This window comes from Myotis daubentonii, chromosome 10 (assembly GCF_963259705.1).
Source record: "Myotis daubentonii chromosome 10, mMyoDau2.1, whole genome shotgun sequence".
In the NCBI taxonomy this organism is placed as follows: domain Eukaryota; kingdom Metazoa; phylum Chordata; class Mammalia; order Chiroptera; family Vespertilionidae; genus Myotis; species Myotis daubentonii.
This window is the reverse complement of record NC_081849.1, coordinates 29,953,576-29,977,302: the sequence shown is the minus strand read 5'-3', so window position 1 is coordinate 29,977,302 and position 23,727 is coordinate 29,953,576. Positions and strand designations below refer to the sequence as shown.

The 23,727-nt window shown below is 39.1% G+C and overlaps 1 protein-coding gene across 2 annotated transcripts in view; it reads left to right on the top strand.

Moving 5' to 3' along the window:
• The window catches only part of DGKI (diacylglycerol kinase iota), a 396,707-nt gene that overhangs the window by 286,020 nt on the left and 86,960 nt on the right, over nucleotides 1-23,727 (top strand). For both annotated transcript variants that reach the window (XM_059711894.1, XM_059711895.1), the window contains one exon: nucleotides 3,993-4,093. In XM_059711894.1, the coding sequence (XP_059567877.1) occupies nucleotides 3,993-4,093 (101 nt within the window). The remainder of the gene's footprint in view (nucleotides 1-3,992; nucleotides 4,094-23,727) is intronic.

Below are 23,727 nucleotides of genomic sequence, written 5' to 3'. Positions count from 1 at the left end.
ATTAGCAGATTCTGTGGCTTATTAGGCAGAACCTTATCTAAGAGCAGAATCTTCAGAATAATAATTATACTGATAATAGCTGATATCTATTGAGCACTTACAATGTGCCAGCCAGTTTTCTAAGCACATTCAATTCTTATAATATCCCTATGAGGTGAATAGTGTTATTATCTCTTCACCCACGAGGAAACTGAAGCACAGAGTTTCCTGATTAACCAATAAGTGGAAGAGCTTTCCTCCCAATCCAGGCCATCTGACTTGGAATCTGAGCTGCCCCTTTGTCGAGTTGCTTTCCTTAGCTACTGTTTAGACTGAGGCACAGAATAATTCCAAGAGGTTTTCCACCATGGTCTCCGGGATTGAAGGTTTTGAAATTTGCTGATGGGCCTCATCAATGGCAACATTTGATGGCAGGCCAAACGCAGGGTCCTGATCAGTAAACTGGGTTTAAGTAACCTGCTGCTGGCAGGAATGGGGGATGTGTTGTTGGCAGAAGACGGGAGCTGAGAACAAGTGCTTGTGTAGGAAGTTGGATAGAAAAGTGTGACAGGTGGTTAGAGAGAGTCTCTGTTTTCTTCCATCTTGCTTAGCTGATCATTCCAGAGATGAAATGAGATAATATGTGAATTCATGTGGGATCTGAAAGCGCTGTTCAAATGAAAGTTTCTGTTGTTCATCCACAGTGTGCCCACCCTTAAGTCAGGAAGATTGGTGGGAGGCTGTGGTTCCGGAGGCAACAGTGTGTGGTTGGAATTGGTAGGCAGAGATGACAGACTGGGAGGCAGAAGGCTGTTGATAGGTAACTTGATAAAGGTGACACACTTATTAGCCCTGGGGAGCTCCCTGGAGGAGGGGTGCAGTGACTGGGTCCATTCTCTGGTTCCTATTTCCCACTCTGTGGCTGCTGCTGAAGCCAGGTCTTCGTCTTGGAAGCTCCAGCCTACAGGAGAAGACAAGAGGTCACTGTCAGTGACCTGCTATTATCTCAAATATTGTATAGAGAGAGATTTTTCTACCTCTATCCTCACTCATCTCCCATCACAGAGTATGATGGGCCACCACATCCTATGGTTCCAGCTTCCCTCTTAGCTGCTATGCTTGCAGGAAAATATTTACTAATTACAGTCCATGCAGGTCATTGGGGTGAACTTGGAAATAAAAGGATTAGACCCCTCTTTATTTCAGGATAAGCATTTGGTATGAACATTGTGTGGTCACTCTGTTAATCTCTGAAAATCTTTCCCATCTAATACCTAACACTCTGCTATAATTCCTATTTTTACTCTTGTCCTGAGTTATCATCATTCATTTATATATTGACCTACTATAAAAATAACTATATTATTTTTCTAAAAATGATGACGCTTAATGTAAAATAATTGCCAAATCCCATCACATGGAGATGACCACTTGGGACCAGCTCGTTGAACATTTTCTCCAGACATTTCTCTACATATACAAACTCCAAGGTTCCACAGTGTACATGAAGGAGATTCCACCCTGTATAATTTCCCATGACTTTTTTCACTTACCAGTATGTTGTTGTCAGACGTTTCCCTAGATACATGTAGATCTACACAATCATGTAATATTTGCCCAGCATTCTCTTGTTTGAATGTACCAGTTTACTAAACCACCCCCATTGATTGTCGATTGATAAAGAAAAGACTGTGAGCACAACACTGAGCTCATCTGATTCTGCGAATCCAGGCTCTAGGCCAGTGATGGCGAACCTTTTGAGCTCGGCATGTCAGCATTTTGAAAAACCCTAATTTAACTCTGGTGCCGTGTCACATATAGAAACTTTTTGATATTTGAAACCATAGTAAAACAAAGACTTATATTTTTGATATTTATTTTATATATTTAAATGCCATTTAACAAAGAAAAATCAACCAAAAAAATGAGTTCGCATGTCATAGGTTCGCCATCACTGCTCTAGGCTTTGCTGTCAAATCCGTGGGATTCTTGGCATCATATAATATAAGGCACATGAAACCATTGAGTGAAAAGTCCAAGGCTCTGCTCCCAGCTCTGCCACTTAGTAGCTATGTGACCATGAATTCACTTTATCTTTCTGAACTTCAGTTTTCCTATCTGTAACTGATGGTGTGAGTATGTATGATATTTAAAGTGTATTCCACTAATTTACAAAGCTGCTGTCAAACTATACCTCTTTAGATACTTAAGTATTTATGTCAGCTGCCTGTCAATGTCCAGCACAATGCCTCATACAAACTGGACACCCAGCAAACACCTTTGGCTGAATGACCAATGCAGCTGTTAAATCTGGCTTCTCAACTTCCCCTCAGAAACACCCATCTCATGGTTTAGTACACTAGTAGGCTTAATTTTTAATTCAGTAAATTATAGACATTTTTATCTGTTCAGCATCTCTTTAGAATTCATGCACTTATATATAAATGTGTGTGTATGTGTGTGTGTGTTTCGGGGGAGAGAGCTATGTATGGATGTACACATATATCTATACAGGGGAGTATGTGTTTTACTTTGGGGATGAGTAGAGTGGGAGTCTATATGGAGGGAGTTAACTATACTTTGCCCTAAAATGTGGTTTTAGACAAGAGAATTAGATTAAATTATTTTTCCTCTACATCTAACAGAGTTGTAATGAAATTAAATACACGTGTGTGTGTGTGTGTGTGTGTGTGTGTTTGAGGTGGGAGTAGCAGTATTCTGACAATTTTTAAAAGTATCATTTCTTCCTTCCATCCATCCTTTCCTTTTTTCTTTCTTTCCTGTCCTCTCCTACCTCCTTCTCTCCTTCCTTCCCTTTATCTTTCCTTCCTCCCTTCCCCCTTTCTTTCACTTTCCTTTCCCTTCCCTTTCTTTCCCTTCCCTTCCATTTTCCTTCCTTCCTTCCTTCTTCCTTCCTTCCTTCCTTTCTTCCTTCCTTCCTTCCTTCCTTCCTTCCTTCCTTCCTTCCTTCCTTCCTTCCTTCCTTCCTTCCTTCCTTCGTCAAAATGAATGAAGGAGTAATGCTCTTCTTTTTACTTTAGTTAATGGTGACTTTTATCCCATAATATAAGAAAGAAGTAATCCTTTATTTGAGAAAATTTTCTGAACCAATGAAATTTAAGTATAATATTCAGGGACATGTGGGGATTGTGTTTTATTAATATATTAAAGAAATATATCGATTCATAATGGTGATGATGAAAACTAAATTGATTCACTCAACTAATACCCCTAATTAAACTATTTTGAAAGTATTACTTAAGGACATTCAAAGGATCCAGGTGAAGTCTGTGAAGACGAACAGGCTGCTTCGGAGAGTTCGGTTCTACCACCTTTATTGTTTAATATCATGAACTAGAATGGATTGAATTCTTTGAAAATGAAATGCATACTTCATGTCCTTCCTAAGGAAGGTACTTGGTGCACATTTTTAATTTTGAGTTTTATTTTGCGATGCTCAGAGGTTCCCTCACAGGCAGTGTTCACTGTGATATGTTTTGACCAAGAGTTGCTCTCAGAGACTATTGAGGTGTCTAGAGCTATTTCAGTCTCGCTCCTGTGCTTTTGGGGATCATTAGCTCTCTTTTTATAGTTTTCCTGTCTCTTATAAGGGTCAAGCTGGCACGTTTGGCTGTTACGGCATATTTGCCTAGAACATTTCTTTATCACTCTACCCACTATTCACTGTTTCAGATTCACTGCATGTAATTTATTGTGGAACTAAACACGTGATCTTAGAATTTTTACCAAGTTAATAGCAAATATGATATGAGTGGTCTCCAGAAGCTTTTCCGGCTTATTTCCATGTTTTTAACCTAAATTTCAGAAACTTGCGGTTCTGGGGATGTGTTCTCCAGGTCATTGCTATAGTTTGTAAGAGCCCACAATTCTGTTTGACAGTGAACTTTCTCTTCTAAGCACGAAGACAGGATCACATGTAGTCCCACCGGGTGCATACGACTCCCAGTTCCACTCTCTCATTTTGGTCTGACTATGCGGTTCTTGTTTTGCAGTCCCCAGTCTATCCCAGACCGCCTGAGGATCCGCGTGAACAAAATCAGTTTGCAAGACTATGAAGGGTTCCACTATGACAAAGAGAAACTCCGGGAAGCTTGTAAGTTGGAAGTGCCTCATTGATTTCCTGTGATCTGCCTATCTTCATCTTCTTGATCTTCCTTGGTTCGATGGATAGATTCATCTCGGATCTGAAAGCCATGGTTATAGAAATGAAGGGAAGGGAAGTAGCACGAGAACTCCAAGTGATGATAGGTGGGCTGAAGAAAATGCAACAGGAGCATGGAATAAAATTTTCCTGCTCAAGATGCCAAGTTAGGACCAGTTGGTTTATTAACCACTTGAAGTCTTGGTTTTATCTAAAATGAGAAAGCAGAAAGGTGGTGACACCACATAGTAGAGTAACATCTAGCATAGGTGTCTTCCTGGAAGCTGGCATCATCGAGGACTGTCCTCGTCCTTCATGACAGTTATTGGTGAGGACACGTCCAACATTTCTAGCTGTTACGTGATTGTATGATATTTAAACAAGGCCCAAGTCACATTCAATGTCATGATAAAGTGATTCCTTGAGGATGTGTCACTGTTTCCAGAATCTTAAATTGAGTCAATATATGAATTATTTCTCTATGTTCACATTTTCTAAATATTTCTTGAAATAGAGAACTAATTTGTATTCACTACATCTGTCCCTCAGTACTTATTGGGCACTTTTTTTTACATTCTAGTCACTATTATGCCCCCCCCCATAATTATGGGGGTCAGTAGTCAATTGCAATTAAAGTCAGAGAAGATCAGGTCCAGTGCCCAAGGATACAGCAGGGATGCTAATAGAGAAAAAGGCATTTTGTACAAAACCAGAGGTTTATGAACTAAAACTCCAAACTGGCTCCAAGCGTGAACCAGCCTAGAGTTGTAGAAGATGCAAATAGTTAAAACTGGCAGGGGTGGAGTCGGGCTGCATCTCTGAGAGAATGCCTTCCAAGCTCTTGTTCCTGAACCTGTGATTTGGAGTGGGATTTGGTGGATGGAAATCCTGGAATTCAGGGACACTGTCAAGAGTGGGTGCGAGGGCTTTTGCATCTGGAGGTGGCGATGAGTAAGGACCCATTTCCATGGCAGCCCAGTCACCTACAGGGAATTCTGTGTGAAATTACTGCCTTCTCAGTTCTCTCTGCTGCTTCAGCTTCCTCCGGCCTCTTGGCTCTTTTCTGTGTCAATACCGGGTTAGTTTCCCCCACTCTGTCCTTCACCCACATTTCCTTTGGTAGGAAAGTTGGAGGTGGAGGAGGGCAAATTCCCCAAATTACTCCCTTCTGTCAATGAAAGATTACATTTTCTAATGTAAATGAGACTACAAGTGACAGATTAGCACAAAATCTAATTTAACCCATAATGTGATGGATATATATGTTTGAAATGGGAGGTTTAGTTACAATGTATGTGAAACTGACTTTCAGAGATAACTAATTGTAAAGAATAGTGTTTTTATTCTTTCTCAAGTCAAGCAAAGAGATTACAATTCTTGAAAAATAAAAAGAGAGAATGGATCTCAAGTTTGTACTATTTTGCAGCTTACCATCAACTCTGAAGCTAGTCAGTTGGGAGTGGGGAGGGATTTTTGGCTTCTCTGTGCATTTCAATGATCTGTTCTGTCTATTCTATCCATTTTCTGTCTGTCATTGCCAGAGGTAGTTGTGATCTGAGTTTCACAAGATGATACTTCTTGGCAGGTGCTTTACTCATCATATCTTAATGTGATACAATTTCTGTGTGAGGAAACCCTATATCAAATTGTGGGAGGTGACTTGGTATACATATAAATCCAACAAATTCAGCAGTGTCTTTGAGACCCAAAGTACAAAGAAACATTCAAAGAGGGAATCAAGGATTTATTTCATTTTAAAGATTTGGGTTTAAAGATTATAATATATTAATTAGAAGTAAAGATGGCCAACTCAGGCATTCTGCTTTTAATATATGGTGATGACGCTTCTAACCTGTGGTTGTACAGGGAAGTTTGTCCTTTAGGGTTTTTACTTGTTTCTAACTCTGTTTTGCTTGGGTTCAACTTGAAACTAACCACAGGTTCATGGGAAAGCTGGCAGAGGTCAAGTTGAGTATAAAGGCAAACACCAGTTCAAGTCCATCGGTGACATACATGCCAAAGTAGATATCTTATTTTACAAGCATTAATTAAATGAAGTTCGTAGAACACACCCAGATAAAAGGATTCTAGGAATCCACTGACCTGCATCCCAGAAGAAAAAAGGGAATGAATCCTCTTAGATCATTTATTGTCCACATTCACAGTCTGAACTAGAGCAGTACTCCATTACTTGGCTTAAAAATTAGTTCCCTTTTTTGATGAGACAGCAAGTGATTGATCCAGGCATCACAGGCTGTTTGCCATCACTGTTTAATAGAATCTTGCTCATGTGCCTGCATCATTATTTATATTACATTACAAATCGAATGTTTGTTGTCTCACAAAGCCCTGCTTTCCTCTGTAAGGCAGGACTCCTCGGTGATTACAGGACGGCAGCCCTTTTAGTAGCCTGGCTTGTTTCAGCATATAAAAGGATGACTGAGCTATTTCAGATACATTTCATTCTCCTTTCATTTGGCTCCAGCTTACCTGGGGGCATTCACCCTAAAATAATAGCCCGAAAAGGTTAGTCTTTGCCAGTCCCTCCCTCAGCTCTTGCTGGTAAATTTCAGACTTAGGTAAAGCAATTTGAGCCTTATTCACAGGGTTTATGAATTATTAACCCTGAGACAATGGTTATACTGTCCAAGGGTGGCAAATTTATTCAACTTAAAAGGTAGAACATAAAGAGAAAGTGGCCATATTTAAAAAATTTTCCTAAAGTAAATTTATAATATAATGACAGCAGAGGCTCACTCTTATAATCTGAATAAAGTATATAAAGAAGTTCAAAATAAAGCACATCATTATATAACTGTTGGAGTCCCAGCAGGCCCTGAAGTATCCCACAGTAGCATATTGTTTATTTTGAATTAATGTTCCTTACTTCAGGAACAGCCAGTGCAAGAACAACACTGACCTCTCTGTGCCCCTAAAAGTAGGACGTAAATCTCTCATGTTAAAGGCCCTCTTTTGGACCTGGAGGCAGAGATGTCTCTTATCATTAGATTTAAAGAACCCAGAGCCAAAGAGTCTGTATAAACAAACCTGGTTGCCTCTTTATTAATTTACTATCGAAGCCCAAAGTGTGTAGGTTCCTCACTAATCAATACCCAACCCTTGCTTAGATAACTTTCTGACAGACACTAACTTTTTCGTCCTGTCAATTCTTCACAAATGTATTGTTTGTCTAAAAATCATAAAAAGGCTTCTGATTCAGTGATTTCTTTGAGCTTCATTTTGTGATCATATTATAACTGCTCATGCATACATATTAAATTGTTTTTGTCCTGTTAATTTAGCCTTGTGTCAAGTTTATTATTTTATTATTAGACTAGTTGTAAGAAGTAAAAAAGTTTAGGGGGTGTATGGAGATTCTTTCCTTTCCCTGATGTAGTCTAGACAAAGGATAATCTGTTATCCATCTCCATCTATTTGGCCCCCTTTGTTCTTTACAACCCCACCCCTTTTGACTTAGGGTGGGATGTAGCAATTATATATAGATCATGTATCATAGAAGTGTACACTTGAAAACTATATGATCCTATTAATTAATGTCACCCCACTACATTTAATTTTTTAAAAAATTTTAAAGGAAATCTGTTATATTTCTAACTTGAAAAGAGTTTCATTGATATATGACCTATTTTTTATATCTTGAATAACTTGATACTGACCAAGATTTAACTCTATTCCACATAAACTAAACTTTACTTCTGCCATTAGCTTACTCTGCACTTTTGGGCTGCTATGATAATTCATACAAGTCTAGGGCTTAAAACACAAAAGCAAAAACCAGTTTAGAACTAATTGAAAGTAGATGTAGCCTATTAAAGTAGGAGGGGACTAACATTTGCTTTATAGCAAATATTACATGCAACAACCCTTTTATATACATTATCTCAGTATAATGGATATTATCTGGATATTTATAATATGTAATATATAATGTATAATAGATAATATATAATCTCAGTATATGATTCTGTGGAATAGACTAATGATATTGTAATGGAATTTTCCTGCCTTTCGTTTACTGACTTAGTAGAAGAGTTGTAAATGTGTGTGTTTGAATCTCACGACCTTGACAAAGTAATTTCTCTGATCACCAAATATCTCATCTCTAAAATGAGAATATAATTGCAACCTCATAGAGTGCTGAGAGTTAAATGCAATCTTGTATGTGAAACCCCTGGTGCAACATCTGGCACATTAGCATGCCCTCCAAAAATGGTAGCGAGGATTGTTGTGGCTGCTGTTGCTACTGTCACACTGTTCCTTAATCTCAGGTCCAAAAATCCAGGCTCACTTCTACACTTCAAAGTGAACCCACCACCACCCACCGGATCACTTTCTCACATTCCAAAATAGAATTGAAAACACTGAAAAATATCACAGAAAGAATGTGGGAACAAAACACAATTAATCGTTCAATTTACTTTTCCTGTGTTGACTAGTACAAGAGGCTGCCACGATGGCAAGATGTTTAAACCTATGAAACGTGTAAACACTGAAAGCTCATATTTGGTGATTTGGCCAGATATCTGCAAATTCCCTTTCTTAAGTTTTAATACAGTCTCATAATTGCATCATCTGGTATGCATCACCCAATTTTTTAAAAGAAAACCTTTTTGTTTTGGAATATTTACAGGTTTACAAAAGAGTGGCAAAGATACTACTTGGGGTTATACTATATTCCTCACCCAGCTTCCCTGTTGTTCAGCATTTTGCATTATGATGGTACCTTTGCCAATGAAAGTGATGTTACTTTATTACAATTAACTAAACCTGGAATTTGTATTCCAGAATCCAGTCCAGGACATCACATTGCATTGGGCTAGCATGTCTCCTAGCGTTCTCTGGTCTGGGACACTTGCTCAGTTTTTCCTTTTCCTTTTTTCTTTCTCATGACCTTGATGGTCTTGAGGAATACTGGCCAGGTATCCTGTAGAATATCCCCTAATCTGGCTTTCTCTGTTATCTTACTTTTAATTAGACTGGAGCTATGGGTTCCTGCTAAGAATACTGCAGAGGTGAAGTTCCCTTCTTGTCCCATCTTATCAGGGGTTCCCTGATATCCATATGACATCCCTGAATATGACAGTCTGCTCACTTGGTTACGGTTGTATTTGCTAGGTTTCTCCACTATATCAGTACAATTTCTCCTTTTCCCTATGCTGTTCTTTGTGAATGAGTCACTAAGTCAAACCCATCTTCACCCTGGGGGAGGTGGATCACTGGATTTTCCATTGTTTTCAGTTTCCATATTTGAACTCAATTGAATTCCATAAGTATGCCAAAATGGTGGAGTTATCTACTCATTGATGCATCCATGCTTTCGAAGGCTATATATTCACGTCAGTTCTATGCTGGATACCATACCAGATGCTAGGTAGGCATGGAAAGATGACTTCAATATTATTTAATCAATACATATTTATTGAGTGCTCACTCTGAGCAAACAGTGGTGGACAAAAACCAAAAATCCCCAAACAGAAGTAGTACCTGATTTGCTGGAGCATTTTTATCATGTGACAAGGACTGTAATAGAGCTATAGAAACATAAGTACCTGTTTTCCTAGCATATATCAATTAAGTAGCTAGAGGAAGGGATGGAATATATATGCAAGAATGAGAAGAGCTAATCTAACTTCTAATTAGTTATATGACCTTGGTAATGCATTTATCCTCTTCAGGCTTCATTTGCCTTATCTGCTTAATGCAGTGGTTAAGTTAGTTCTTTCCTAAGGACATACTACATTATAGTAAATCCTTAGGCCTATAGGAATTACATAGGATTTAAAATTTTGTTCCTGACATGTTTCCTTAGGAAAGTTTTTAAAACTCGAGCATCACTCATTATAAATGAGTGCAAGCATTTGGAACACACTGAGTTTGCAAGAAACACTGATTTTTTTTTTCTTTCAATGGCTTCATCTACAATTGAATTTTCCCCCCTCATTTAACAAGTTGACACCCATGCTGTGCAGGAGAGATTAGGCCTCTGTTTGGTAGAGGTCAGCGTTCTATTTTGAAATCTGAGTTAAGTGATATCAATCTGTCCTCAGAAGGCACTGGCCTTCCTTTTGCTGGTGTGTTTATGTTTATTCCTATGTTCAAGAGGCAACCTTTACCCAGAATTTTGTGATTAGTTTATTTTACTGTTCTTCTCTACCATATATATATCTTATATTTGTTTTTATTAAAAATATAATAAATATAATAATAATAATAGTTAACACATATTGTACTATCACTGTGAGCTAGGAAATTCTTAACCTTTCTACACATGTCATGTAATTTTATTCTCTCAACATCTCTGTGTTATAGGTACTACTTTACATATTAAGCAACTGAGGCACAGAAAACTTAAGGAAACCATTCAAAGGCCTGACATTCTGAACACTTATTTAATCACTATGTTCTCTATTTCCTCCATATAGTAGTTCTTATTTTTTTATATATAAAATACCTTTATAGTAATTTTGTTTTTAAATCTTTCACAATCTCATTTAAAATGCCTTTTTGTATTTAAACTGACTTTGTCTTAATTTACTTTACTCTGGTTTGTTGAACAGGTTTCTGTTTTTGGATCTCTCTCTACCCTGAAATAAATAATAAATTCATAAATTCAACTAATATTCACTGACCATTGACCATAGTTCTGGAACTGTTTCAAGTGATGGGGGCCCTGGAGTGTCCCCACGCTCATAGAGCTTATATTAATTCTAGTGGGAGAGGCAGACAAAGAAATAATATAATAATATAACAAGGAAATAGAGCAAAAGAGTGACAAAGTATTCTAGCTTTTTTTTTAATCCTCACTGGAGGATATATATATATTTGATCTTTATTGTTGAAAGTATTACATATGCCCCCCTTAGCCCCCCAGCAACCTCTTCTAGCCTGCCCTTGTTTCCCCCCCCCCCCCCAAGGCCTTCACCACTCTATTGTCTTTGCCCATGTATTATGCATATATGCATAGAAGTTCATTGGTTGATCTCTTCCCACCCCCACTCCCCACTCCCCTGGCTTCCTCTGAGGTTTGACATATTTTTTTCATTGATTTTTAGAGAGAATGAAATGGGGAGCAACAGGGGGTGGGGAGAAAGAGAGAGAAATATCAATGTGAGAGAGGCACATCAGCTGGTTGCCTCCTGCATGTGCCAGGACTGGGACCAGGGATTGAACCTGCAACCCAGGTACCTGCCCTTGACCAGGAATTGAACCCAAGACCCTTTGGTCCATGGGCCGATACTCTAACCACTTAGCAAACCGGCCAGGAATCCCAGGTTTGATAAGGCTATCAGGAGGGACTTTCTGAAGGGTTGACATATAAGAAGAGGCCTAAAAGTAAAGAATAAGTGCACATGTGGATTTCTGGGGGAAGACTGTCCCCAGAGAGAGGGAACAGTAGGTGCCAAGGCCCTGGGATGACAGAATCCTTGGAAGTTTATGTGCTGGAACCTGATTGGTTGCAGCTGGGGTGCAACTGATTTTGAAGTTGAAGGAAAGGACCAGCACATAGATGGGGCTTGTAGACAGACCATGGAGAGGGCTTGGGATTTCATTTGGAGTATAATGAGAAGGTACTGGAATTATTTTAAAAGATGTGTAATAACATGCCTGCATTTCTTATGAATTATTCTAGATTCTGAAAGGAGAATTGATGGTTGGATTGCAAAGGGGGCAATGGGGACACCAGATACAAAGCTAACATGATATTCTAAGGGAGAGAAGTTGAGGGAGTTGGCAGAAACAGATGGATTCTGGATCTGTTTTGGAAATAATGCTGGTAGAATCAGATGGTGGATTAGCTGTACTCTGTAAGAGAAAAGGTGATTTGAGGATGCCTTCCTCTGAGGTTTTGGCCTCAAAAACGTGGTAAACAGAGCTAGGGGAGATGTAGAGGACCCTACATACAGCGAGATAGGAAAAAACACACAGGGGAGCTTGTTGATTGAAAACCAAAAGAATAAAAATGTTTTACAAAAGGGGTGACAACTGTCAGATGCTCCGGAGAGGTGGCATAAGATGCACACTAAGAATGCATCATTGGATTTGGGTAGAGGGTGGTTATTAGTAACTTCATGAAAGGTTGTACAGTGAAAAAAGGTGCAGGTGAATAGAGTGGGTTCATATGCAAATGGAAGCAGAGGAATAACTCCCTCCCCTCACACCCCTCCATTGCTGTTTTAAGATGTTAATCTGATGATTCAGGAGACAGAGGGCCAACTGCAGGAGCAGTGTCCCTGAGTAGGTGGAGATGGGATTGTGCACAGTGGTTTCCATAGTACAAGGAAGGAAGGCAGAGGAGGGGTACAGAGGCAGTAGATGGGACTAGGGAGAAGCAGAAGTTGTATTCTGATTACTTTACTCAATGAAATAAGAAGGAAGCCTAGTAGCTAACAGTAGGAAGGGGTAGGTATCACCGTTCAGAAAGAGGGAGAGAGTTTGAAAGTCAATTTAAAGAGCAAGACAGTGAGTGGCCATATCTAAAGAATTGCTGAGCAGCGCTTTAGATATGAATCACCGAATTCATTAGCTTCCATCAGCACATAGAACGATGCCTCCGGGCCTGGGGGTCTTATAAATGAGTGCACACTCTGTGTTCTAACTTCAAAGCTTCAGATGCCGGGGGAATAGTAGGCTGAAAGATGATCTTGTTTTTAATATAAATTCCTTTGTTGTCTAATTCTGTTTATGATCTAAAGTCATGCTTCGTTTATAAGAAGATAAGAAGTGCTTTCAGCGCTGTGCTGTGTTAGATGCTAATGTCAGGTCTCCGACAAGGAAATGAGCCTAAAGTGTTGATAATGATGTTCGATCATTTTATTGTTAAAACTTAGTCCTTGGTAATGGGAACAATCAACTACAGGTATATTCTTAAGTCTCTTCCTGAAGGATTATTTTTCCTTTTCATTGGTTCATTCCATGTGCACGCACATACACAATGATGACCAATTCTCCCTGATGATATAACCAACCTATTCCATCTTGTTTCCTTCCCAGGTTGATAGCTTAGGGATGTCTACTCAAATAGTAGTTAGCTTTCTCTTTAAGTCCTTCTTCTAAGAGTCTTATATAAAAGTGGTACATTTTTATGCACTGTGTTAATGAGTGCGTGAGGTCAGCCACTGCAGTCATGGCATCATAGTTAATAAATAGTAACACCTGGCGGTGTGCTTCAGGGTTCCCAGAAGACTTGCGTATACACTATCACATGCTTTACCACAGGAGCACTTAGATGCCTCACATGGGGTCATACAGCTGTGACGTCTTCTCTCTCCTAATCCAGTATGCTTTTTAGTACTCCCCTTGTTTCTGTAAAGACATAGCTCTGCATTTATGGAAATGTGTTTTTAAAAAGAATTTGGGATCGTAGTTCTTGTTATTGGTGGGTTTCCCCTGACACTTTTGAGTTTTACATGTAGCAGATTTATTGGAGAGTCTCCAAGAGGAGACAACAGCTGTGAAGAGGGAGGAAAGTCGGAATCTGTGGAAGATTAAGAGGCAGACTTGGAACTTTTGGAAGAGCTACATTGGGAAGACTGTTGGCGATATTCCTATAAAGAAACAAACAATGGGGGAAGGGACCACCGTAAGCAACAACTGCAGATGCCCATAGGGACATTTGGTCTGGGATGGCCATGTAGAGTTGTCCCAGTGAGGCACCCAGGCCAGGTTGTCCCCTGGGAGGGAGCACACCTTGAGTGAGGAAGCCTCGTTTCTGGAGAGGGAAGCTGTGAGCTATGGGCAGAGCCAGCACTGCCAGCAGCTGACGGGATGGGTGTCTCGGTGCCATCATGGATGTGGGTGGGGCACTTCAGTTCCAAGAGCACCATCTTGTCTAGGGAACTCAGCACCTGATATTTAACTAAGGCCAGGAAGAAACCACCCTCACACCAAAATCCTTGAGACCATCCATCCACTTCTTCACTAACAACTATTTATGGAGGACCTACTCTGTAGCCAGCACTGTTCTAGGTGCTGGGGATTAGACTCAAATGATCACTAGCCTCCAAGTTCCTCTCTATATCTTCTGACCTGATCTCCCTACTATTCCAAATTCAGAAAATTTGAATATAAGTTAATTACTTTCTTTAGATATGTCAGAATTAGCTAAGAAAGGAAAAACCTAAAATGTGAACACTGACCTTTTCTTTTTTAAAAATAGATTTTTATTGATTTCAGAGAGGAAGGGAGAGGGATAGAGAGATAGAAACATCAATGATGAGAATCATTGATTGGCTGTCTCCTGCACACCTCCTACTGAGGCAGATTGAGTCCGCAACCCAGGCTGGAATCAAACCTGGGACCCTTTAGTCTGCAGGCCAGCACTTTATCTATCCACTGATCTATCCACTGAGCCAAACCGGCTAGGGCATGTGAACACTGACCTTTTCTTAAAAGTTCTTTTTGGCAGGAACTATTGTCAAGCCAAATACTCTCCATTTGGAATTTAAGTAACTCAAATTGGAAACCGAAATGCAAGGCAATCTAAGCCTGGCTGGGTAGCTCAGTTGCTTAGAACATCATCCTGACATGCCAAGGTTGTGGGTTCGATCCCCAGTCAGGGCACATACAAGAATCAACCAATGAATGCATAAATAAGTAGTGAAACAACAAATCAATGTTTGGTTTTTTTTCTCTCTCTTTCTTTCTACTTTCTTCCCTCCATCTCTCCCCTCTTCTCTCTCAAGTCAATAAAATAAATAAATAAATGCAAGGCTGTCTAAATTTCAGGATATTTCTAATCTAACACTATCGTCAGAAATAGCTCCAGATCTTCAGTAAGATGGACATTTCTACACATTCTTTCAACTTATTGGTAAAGATATTAACTGAATAGCCCCAAGGACAAAAATATGCGCTGGTCCGAAAATAACCTCTTTGCAGATTGATTCAGAAGCACAATTTTATTTGCTAGTTACATGGGGAAAAGCTACAGGCCTTTCATAGTTCAGATGGTGGAAAGCACTCTTTCTTAATACTTAGTGCGTTTCCTGAGTCACTGATTCATGCCACTCGCCTGGAGTCACTGATAAGCAGAATTAGAGCATTCCCTAGGTTTTCAGAGCTAGGGGTGTGTTTACTTAAAGCTGCCCGATTTCACATCTCTATATCGCAGCTGTCAGAGCATAATTTGTTTATCCTTTTTGCTTCCAGAAAGAGACTTAGGCTCCTTCAGCAAATTTTAGGAAATATTTCTGTCATTAATTTTCAACATGTATCAAATCAACTCAGAAATTCAGAGCTGCATGACTAATGCGTGCCCAGCATCTCACTGTTGGTGACCTTGCCCATCATAATACAATGTAATGGACAGTATGGTTTTGAAATCGTGTGAGAGATTTGAACCAGTGCCTCTAACCATCCTTCTGAGCATTAACTACGCTTTGGGTACAGTTACAAATCTTTGCTTTTGGATGCATAATGTTTCATTTGCCTTTCACATTTATTTGGCTGGCCAGGCCGAATAGCCAAGATTCCAGTGTCACAGAAATGTATTTGTTATCTCCCTTCCACATACTAGGGCAATTGCAGGATATTTTCAGTGGTGGTTCTGCCCTGGATCTAGGATTTTGCAAACATCACCTTCCTGATAAATGTACCTGGAAAAAAATTATATTGTTTTCCAATGCCTGTCATCAAATACATTCTAGAACCTCACAGTAGAAAGCTTCTGTCACATTCAACACTGGGAATGAACTCCAAGAAATTTTCCAAGTCATTTGGTTGTACTAGAATTTCATTGCTTGTGACATTAGGAATCTGCATTGAAATGGAAAACATCCATCGAAAATAGAAATTTGCATCATCGTCAGTAAACTTTCATATTAAGTTGGAAGGTGTTGACATTTCATAGAACTATTTGATTCGGACCTTTGGTTTCTATTATTTATTAGAAAAGAGTATTGGGCCTTTGCCCATACTTTCCCCTGATTTGTCACTGGTAATACATGAATTCATTAGAAGTAGGAACAAAGAAAACTCATGCAGTTTTAAACACGTTAACCATGATTAGGTTGTACTCTATGACTCCTTTTATCTTTGTTCAGTAGGCTGCTTTAACATCTTTTTGTTTAAATTTTTCCTTCTCACCGCTGCTTTTCTATTTATCATATCCTTTATGCTGATGACCGGAAAGAGGAAAAGAAAAGGATCTATAACTGATTCTGTTTCTGTGGTGTTGTAGTCTAGGCTTTGGGTGGATGTCTGGGGGGGCATTCCCTGTCCTCCTCCTTCCTCCCTCTGTTCTTGGTTCTCCAGACTTGAGACTAGTCTTTCCCACTTCTGCCTGTATCATTATTCTAACATGCCAATGCAAAAAACCTTCTCAGCTTTTTAGGTGTGTTATCAACTGTGTATGAGGCATTTGTAAGTGGTCTTTGCCATCCATCATTACAAGAGCCACTTTTATATTATTTTTATAATCCGTCTCTCCCTCCCTGCTTGCTCGCCCCCACCCCCATTTGTTTCTCTGTACTCTCGCTTTGGCTCACCTGGCCTCAGTTTACTATGGTTTTAAGTAAGTTAGAAAAAAATTGTAACTGCCATGCCCACCCTAAACAACTTTGAATCACCCTTGTTCCTTTTTTTCCTCGCAGTCCAAAGAGCTGATTCTTTGACTTCATATCTCTCTGATATGCCCCTCCGTTCTTATCTTTACTGCCATTTCTTTATTCCAGACTTCACCATTACTCATGTCATTTACTAATCTTCTTGCCATTCCCCTTGTCTTCCATTAATTTGTCATTCATATCTCTGCCAATGGTTTGCCTAAAATGTTGTCATAGAAAAATTGCACTAGATATTTTCAAGACTTTTTAATAGGAAGGAGAAAGTGAATTCAACTCTGCTATAAAACAGGTGGGAGATTCTTTAAGCACTGGGATGAACTAGTAGAAAAGTAGTACAGGACTTTAGTGGGGAGGTTAGTCAATGCATTTAGGCTATCTGTGTTTGCTAATTGTCACCTATCAGCAACAATTAGTTAGGTTCCTACCCATCCATTGAGACTAGAATCTAGAGCAGTGGTTCTCAACCTTCTTAATGCTGCGACCCTTTAATACAGTTCCTCATGTTGTGGTGACCCCCAATTTCATTGTTACAAATTGAACATAATTAAAGCATAGTGATTAATCACAAAAACAATATGTGATTATATATGTGTTTTCCGATCTTAGGCGCCCCTGTGAAAGGGTCGTTTGACCCCCAAAGGGGTCGCGACCCACAAGTTGAGAACCGCTGATCTAGAGGTGCTATCTTCCTAGAATGATTACATTTCGAAGGGATGGCTCCCAGGTATTTGAGAAAGCTTTTCAGGGTGGTAAAACTGGCGAGAGAAGATTTTCATCTCCCAGGGGACAGAGAAAAAAAATGCAATTGAAAGTCTTCTTTGTAAAGAAGGGGCCTATAGTCAGGGGGGAAAAATCTATCTAAAGTTTAGTGAAGCTAAGACTTTAAGGTCTCCTTGGTCAATGTAAATCTGAAATGTAAACCTTCTGTTGAAAACTCTTTAGCATCTCAGCTTCTTATTCGTTTATTTGTTTGTTTATTTTATTTATTTGTTTTTGTTAATCCTCACTTGAGGATATTTTTCCCATTGATTTTTAGGGAGTGGAAAGGAGGGAGAGAAAACCTTCTAAGTGAGAGACACATCAATTGGTTGCCTCCTAGGCCAGGGCTGCCAGGGCACATCTCAGCTGCTTAGCATTAAAAAAACCAAGCCTCTGGCTTCGGGTCATCCCCTTTTACTCTGCAACTACCTATCTTCCTAACTCCTCAATCTTTGCTTCTTTTTATGCCTTGTTTTCTTAGCACCTAAGGATGGTCTAAGACTTAGGCAATTCCCTTTGTCTGAAAGAATTTTGTCTCTCTGGTCCAACTACCTTATTTTCTTCCATTGGGAAATGACTCCTTGTGGAAGTATGTCCTCCTTGGGAAGTGTGCAGTCCTCTGGGTTCTGGACACACTGGTTCTTATCTGTCAGAATTCCCATCACGAGGTACATGATTAGGAGGAGGATGTTATGTCACTCCCCTCTTCCCCGTCTGTGACACCTTGAAGGAAGGTGCAGTGTTGTATGCCCAACTCCTAGCATGAGAATTGTTCCTGACAAGAAAATCCTCAAAACTTTGTGCTGAATGATTGAGTGGCTTATAGACCTGGAAGACATTTTGGCACAATTCTTTCTTTATATGATACACATTTTCAAAATTATGTGAAAATGAACACCAGGGGTTGTTATTCAAGATTATAAGTGCCAAAACATTTAAGATTTTTTTTTTAAAAAAGTGAGTTGCATGTCCCTTGGATTGCCATCTCAGGAAGTATATTATCAGGATAAAAAGGAGAATTTCATGTGTTGTCTGAAACCCAGATTTGTAAAGAACCTGCTAATTTCTGAAAAGCATACCTTCAAAGCATTACCTTCACATACAATGCAATGATCACTACACAGTTACTTTGATCTGATGGCTGACATTTTGAATTAACTTTGGAAAGGACTTTGTTTAGCTTAAGCTCGGGAGTTAAAACTCTAAGATCATTTTTAATGGCAAGAACCAGGGATTTTGAAGCCTATGGCAGACCCAGGCATGGCAGGGTGCGGTATACAGTTCCCAGGTGTTATGTTTTCTCTTGAATGCCAATATGCCTGTCACTTTCCCCTGTTGGTTCCAGGTGACTAGAGTGCAGTTAACGATGACAGGTTGTTATAAAATGGACTGTGGCACACCGGGGGGAAAGCATTGGACTGAAATATTGTCAACTCATTCTGTTTAATTGTTGTCAACTTTCAAGTTAGAATTGTAGTTCCTTGAGACCCTGACATGTTTGGAACTAATGAGGTAAAATGAAAAAATTCCACTTGTCCCCCACCATTTTCCTTTAGGGCCTTCCTTCCCCCTTCCCCTTCTTGATTTAACTTCTAGTCCCTATTCCCATTATCTTGTTGACTTCCTGAAGAGTGTTAACACTATGGGTAAGAAAGTAGGTGGCATTTATTTTTCTGTATGTCAGTGTTCGCTGATAACAGCAAAGTATCTGTCTTTAGGAAATTCAGGACAATTTACTTTCTCTTGCTTTTTTATTTTTTAATTAGTAAACTTTATTTTTGGAGCAGTGTAAGGTATGAAAAAGGACGTGGAAAGTACAGAGTTCGATATAACCCCTCAAGTCACCCCAACACCTGGAGCACACATTTCCCCTTTTACTAACATCTTGCATTAGTGTTGTACATTTGTTATAATCAGTGAGCCAATATAATACATTATTAACTAAAGCCATACTTTACATTTGGATTTACAGTTGCATTCTACAATGTTAGGGGTTTTTACATATATATGATATGAATCCACTATGATAGTATCATACAGAATCGTTTTACTGCCCTAAGTACCCCTTGGGCTCCACCTATTCACTCATTCCTCTTTTCTAACCTCTGGCAACCATCAATCCTTTTACTGTCTCCATAATTTTGCCTTTTCCAGAATGCCATATAGTTGGAATCAAGCAGTACGCAGCCACATCAGACTAGCTTCTTTCACTTAGCAATATGCACTAAGGTTACTCCATTGTCTTTCATGGCTTGAAAAATCATTTCTCTTTGTTGCTGGCTAATATTGCATTGTATGATGACCGGTTTGTTTATCCATGCTCCTAGTGAAGTCTCTCTCTCTCTCTCTCTCTCTCTCTCTCTCTCTCTCTCTGTAATCCTCACCTGAGGATATTTTTTTCATTGATATTTTAGAAAGAGTGGTGGTGGGGGGTGGAATAGACAGAGAGAAACATCGATGTGAGAGAGACATATGCATTGGTTACCTCCTGCATGTGCCCTAACCAGGGGCCTGGGAATGGAGCCTGCAATGGAGATACCTGCCCTTAATCAGAATTGAACCTGGGACCCTTCAGTCTGTGAGCAGATGCTCCAATCAACTAGTGCTGAAGGACATCTTGATTGCTTTCAAGTTTTGGCAATTATGAGTAAACATGCTGTAAACACTCATGTGCAAATTTTGGTGGGGGCATAGATTTCATCTCATTTGGGTAGATACCAAGGAGTGAAATTGTTAGATCTTGTGGTTAAGAGGTATTTTTTTTTAACTTTTGAAAGAAACCGACAAGCTATTTTCCAAAGTGGAGGTACCCTTTTGCATTTCCACCAGCAATGAATGAGAGTTCCTGCTGCTTCACATTCTCATCAGCAGTTGATGTCAGTTTTTCAATTTTAGCTGCTCTAATAGGTATGTGATGCTGGTATGCTGTTTTAATTTGCAATTCCCTAATGACATATGATGTTGAGCAGCTTTTGCATATAGTTATCTGCCATCTATACATCTTCTTTGGGGCAAGGTCCAGATCTTTTGCCCACTTTTCAATTGACTCTCTTATTTGTGAGTTTTAAGAGTTCTTGGTATATTTTGAATACCAGTCTTTTGTCACATATGTGTTTTACAAAGATGTTTTCCCCCCCAGTCTGTCTTGTCTTTTAATTTTCTTAACAGTGTCTCTCACAGAGCAGAAGTTTTCATTTAATGCAGTCTAACTTATCAGTTTTTTTCTTTCATGGATCCTGCTTTTGGTTGTATCTAAAATGTCATCACCAAAACAAAGCTTACCTAGCTTTTCTCTTATGTTATTTTCTAGGCAACAGTTTCTTTTTCAGACTTAAGTTTCCTAAGTCTGCATCTAGATTGATGGAAAGAAAATGAGTACTTGACATAAACTGAATTGATTACCTCAATAAATCTTAAAATTGATGCTTAAGAAAATGTCAGGTTTTAAAAAATATATCTCTGAGTATTAACATAAAATGCATTCATTCTAAAACGATCTATATTTTTGATGGTTTACCATACTGTTCCAAATACTTTCCTATTTCATGAATTTTAACTCTGTGGTTTATTTATTGTTTTTTTCAGAAAGTGACAGCTTTTTTATTTAGCCTCAACAGAGCCTCTGCAATTGTAATATGTTTATATATATACTAGAGCTTAAAACCCAATCTTTGCAAACACCTGCAGGTCTGAGAAGCTTTCTCTAAAAAAGAAGGTCTCATACCATCTTTTAATGATCCCACTGAAGACAGTTTTGTGTGTAATTTGAACAGGTAAATAGCCCCATTTAGCTGCAATTCTGTTTTAACAGGAATTGCACTGTAATTGCTCATGTGTTACAAAATTAAATCCTTTCTTTTTATTTTTAAATGCTGAGCTTTCAGCCCTTTCTTTTCATAGTAACACCTTGCTGAACACATCACAGTATCTGGCAGGGAATGAATTAGCTGCTATGCATTTTCTCCCTTTTGAAAAATCCTCTTAAGAGTTTCATGTGGATTTAGTGGCAAAGGTGGCTCTTTCTTGCTTTGGTTCTGAGTCTTTGCTTGTGTCACAAAGCACCCACCTGTGATTCCTCTCATCTCCTTGTAGGTTTTGTTCTTTTATTTACATGCTTTGATTTAGTAGGCTGGAGCCTTATAGGAACCGGTAGGACCCATTATCTGCTGTGAAAGTCTCCACATCTGGTCTGCTGAAATTGGTTTGAGGCTTTACGAATGACCAGTACATGCTGATATTAGAATTAGGGAAATGATTGATTTACTAAGGCTTAGAAGGGTGAATATAGGATGGATTTTCAGATGTTACATGCTCTATCGGCACTGACTTATTTAATCTTTACTATAACCCAGACAGGTAGATACTGTTAAACAAAATTTAACTGGGTAAATTTGAAGGTCTAAATGGCTTTATTTAACAATTCGTGAATTAAGCAGCAAACAGAATGGAAGGCTTTTATAATCAGAAAGAAGGGGAAGTAAGGAAGTTCTGCCCATTGTTTCAGGCAGGGTCACCTTCCTTTAGGGAAAGGCAGGGATCTCTCCCAAAGATTACCTCACTGGTGTTGATCTGATCATTTCTGATTAACTGGGTAAAGGTCACATTTCTGGGAGAAGCTAAAACTGCAATGAGGTTAGGTATTAAGTCTTGGTTGTTGACATGGGACTTAGCACAAGTGACTCCATATTGGGCCTATTGCCCCCCCCTTTTTTTTTTTACTAGAACTATGATTATTTACTTTATATGGAGTCTTCACATAAGAATCAAGGGCAAGGTAATCTAATTGAATAATCAAAAGTGTCTGTAATTATAATTTTCCTGAATGTAGATGTTTACCAAGAATAATTAAACATTCAAATGAATGCAATAAGATACCTATTATAGCAGAAACTACCAACTTAATAATGTCAAATGTTAACCATATTTGAAATTCATGTAAACACTCTATCAAAAAAATCCATGGGAAACACTTTTGAATAGCTTGTTCATCTGTAGGAATGAACTTTTCCCACCTGACATGAGAACCTGAGTTGTATGTTTGGTTTATGTTAATTGTCAATCAGCTCTCCAGTTCAATACTGGAAATTCTAATGCAAAGATTTTAATAGCAAAAAAGTCATGTGATTTTCCAAAAACAATTCTGATTAAAGTCTGATGGACTTGTGTTATCTCTTCTGTTCCCATAATGATTAACATCCTGCTCACAGTTTTATACTTGCATTTCTTTGTAAAGTAAGCAACAGTTAGTTTAATTTTATGGACCCTAAATTAAGTACAAGGTTATTGCAAGGCTGTCAACAGTTTTGATAACTGATTCACAGACTGTCAGGCCCCTTGCAGTTGGCCTATTGCAGTGGTCAGCAAACTGCGGCTTGTGAGCCACATGCGGCTCTTTGGCCCCTTGAATGTGGCTCTTCCACAAAATACCGACTTCTGCGCATGTGCCACGAAGTTTCAATCGTACTGTACATGCGCGCCTGCACGTGGTATTTTGTAGAAGAGCCACACTCAATGGGCCAAAGAGCCGCATGTGGCTCGCGAGCCTCAGTTTGCCAACCACTGGCCTATTAGAAAGGGAGGGAAGTGGGAAGTCTTTAAAGGTGCCTCCACTACTGCCAAGTGTGGTTATGAAAATATGTTTGACTTTACTCATAGTTTCTGAGTCGCGTGGTCCTGCTCCTTTGCCTGGAATTGTTCACCATAGCTCTGCCACCTGCTGATCACATTTTTTCCCGGTTCTTGTATAATTTTAACTACATCCTCACTCCTTGGTCAGCTTGTGGTAGGGTTTCTTGGTTTCACTTCCCTGAGCTCGGTGTTGAAAGCTTGGAGAGACTTCATTCTTTGTGTGGCCCATGTTTGATGGGAAGTAGGAATGGTTTAGAATAGGGCCTCTTGAGTGAAAGAAATTTGGGATGAAATCTTTGTTCCATTTAGTAGCTGTGATATTTGCATTCAGGGCATGTTACCTAATCTTTCTGAGATTTGGTTTCCTCGTTTTAAAAATAGGAGTATTGATGTTCACCTCTTAGGGTTGAGACAAAGATGCAATAAAATGATGAGCTGGTTACCTCATTATGTAAGTTTCCTCTTCTTTCCTCTCTTCCTTGGCCTCTCCTTCCCCCTTTTCCTTTCATCCCCCTCATCTTCTTGTTCTTCCTCTTCCCTTTTCTTTTTTTCCTTCTTTAGATCATATAATCATTATTATCATTTTCCTGTTCAACCAGATTTATTGCTCCCAGG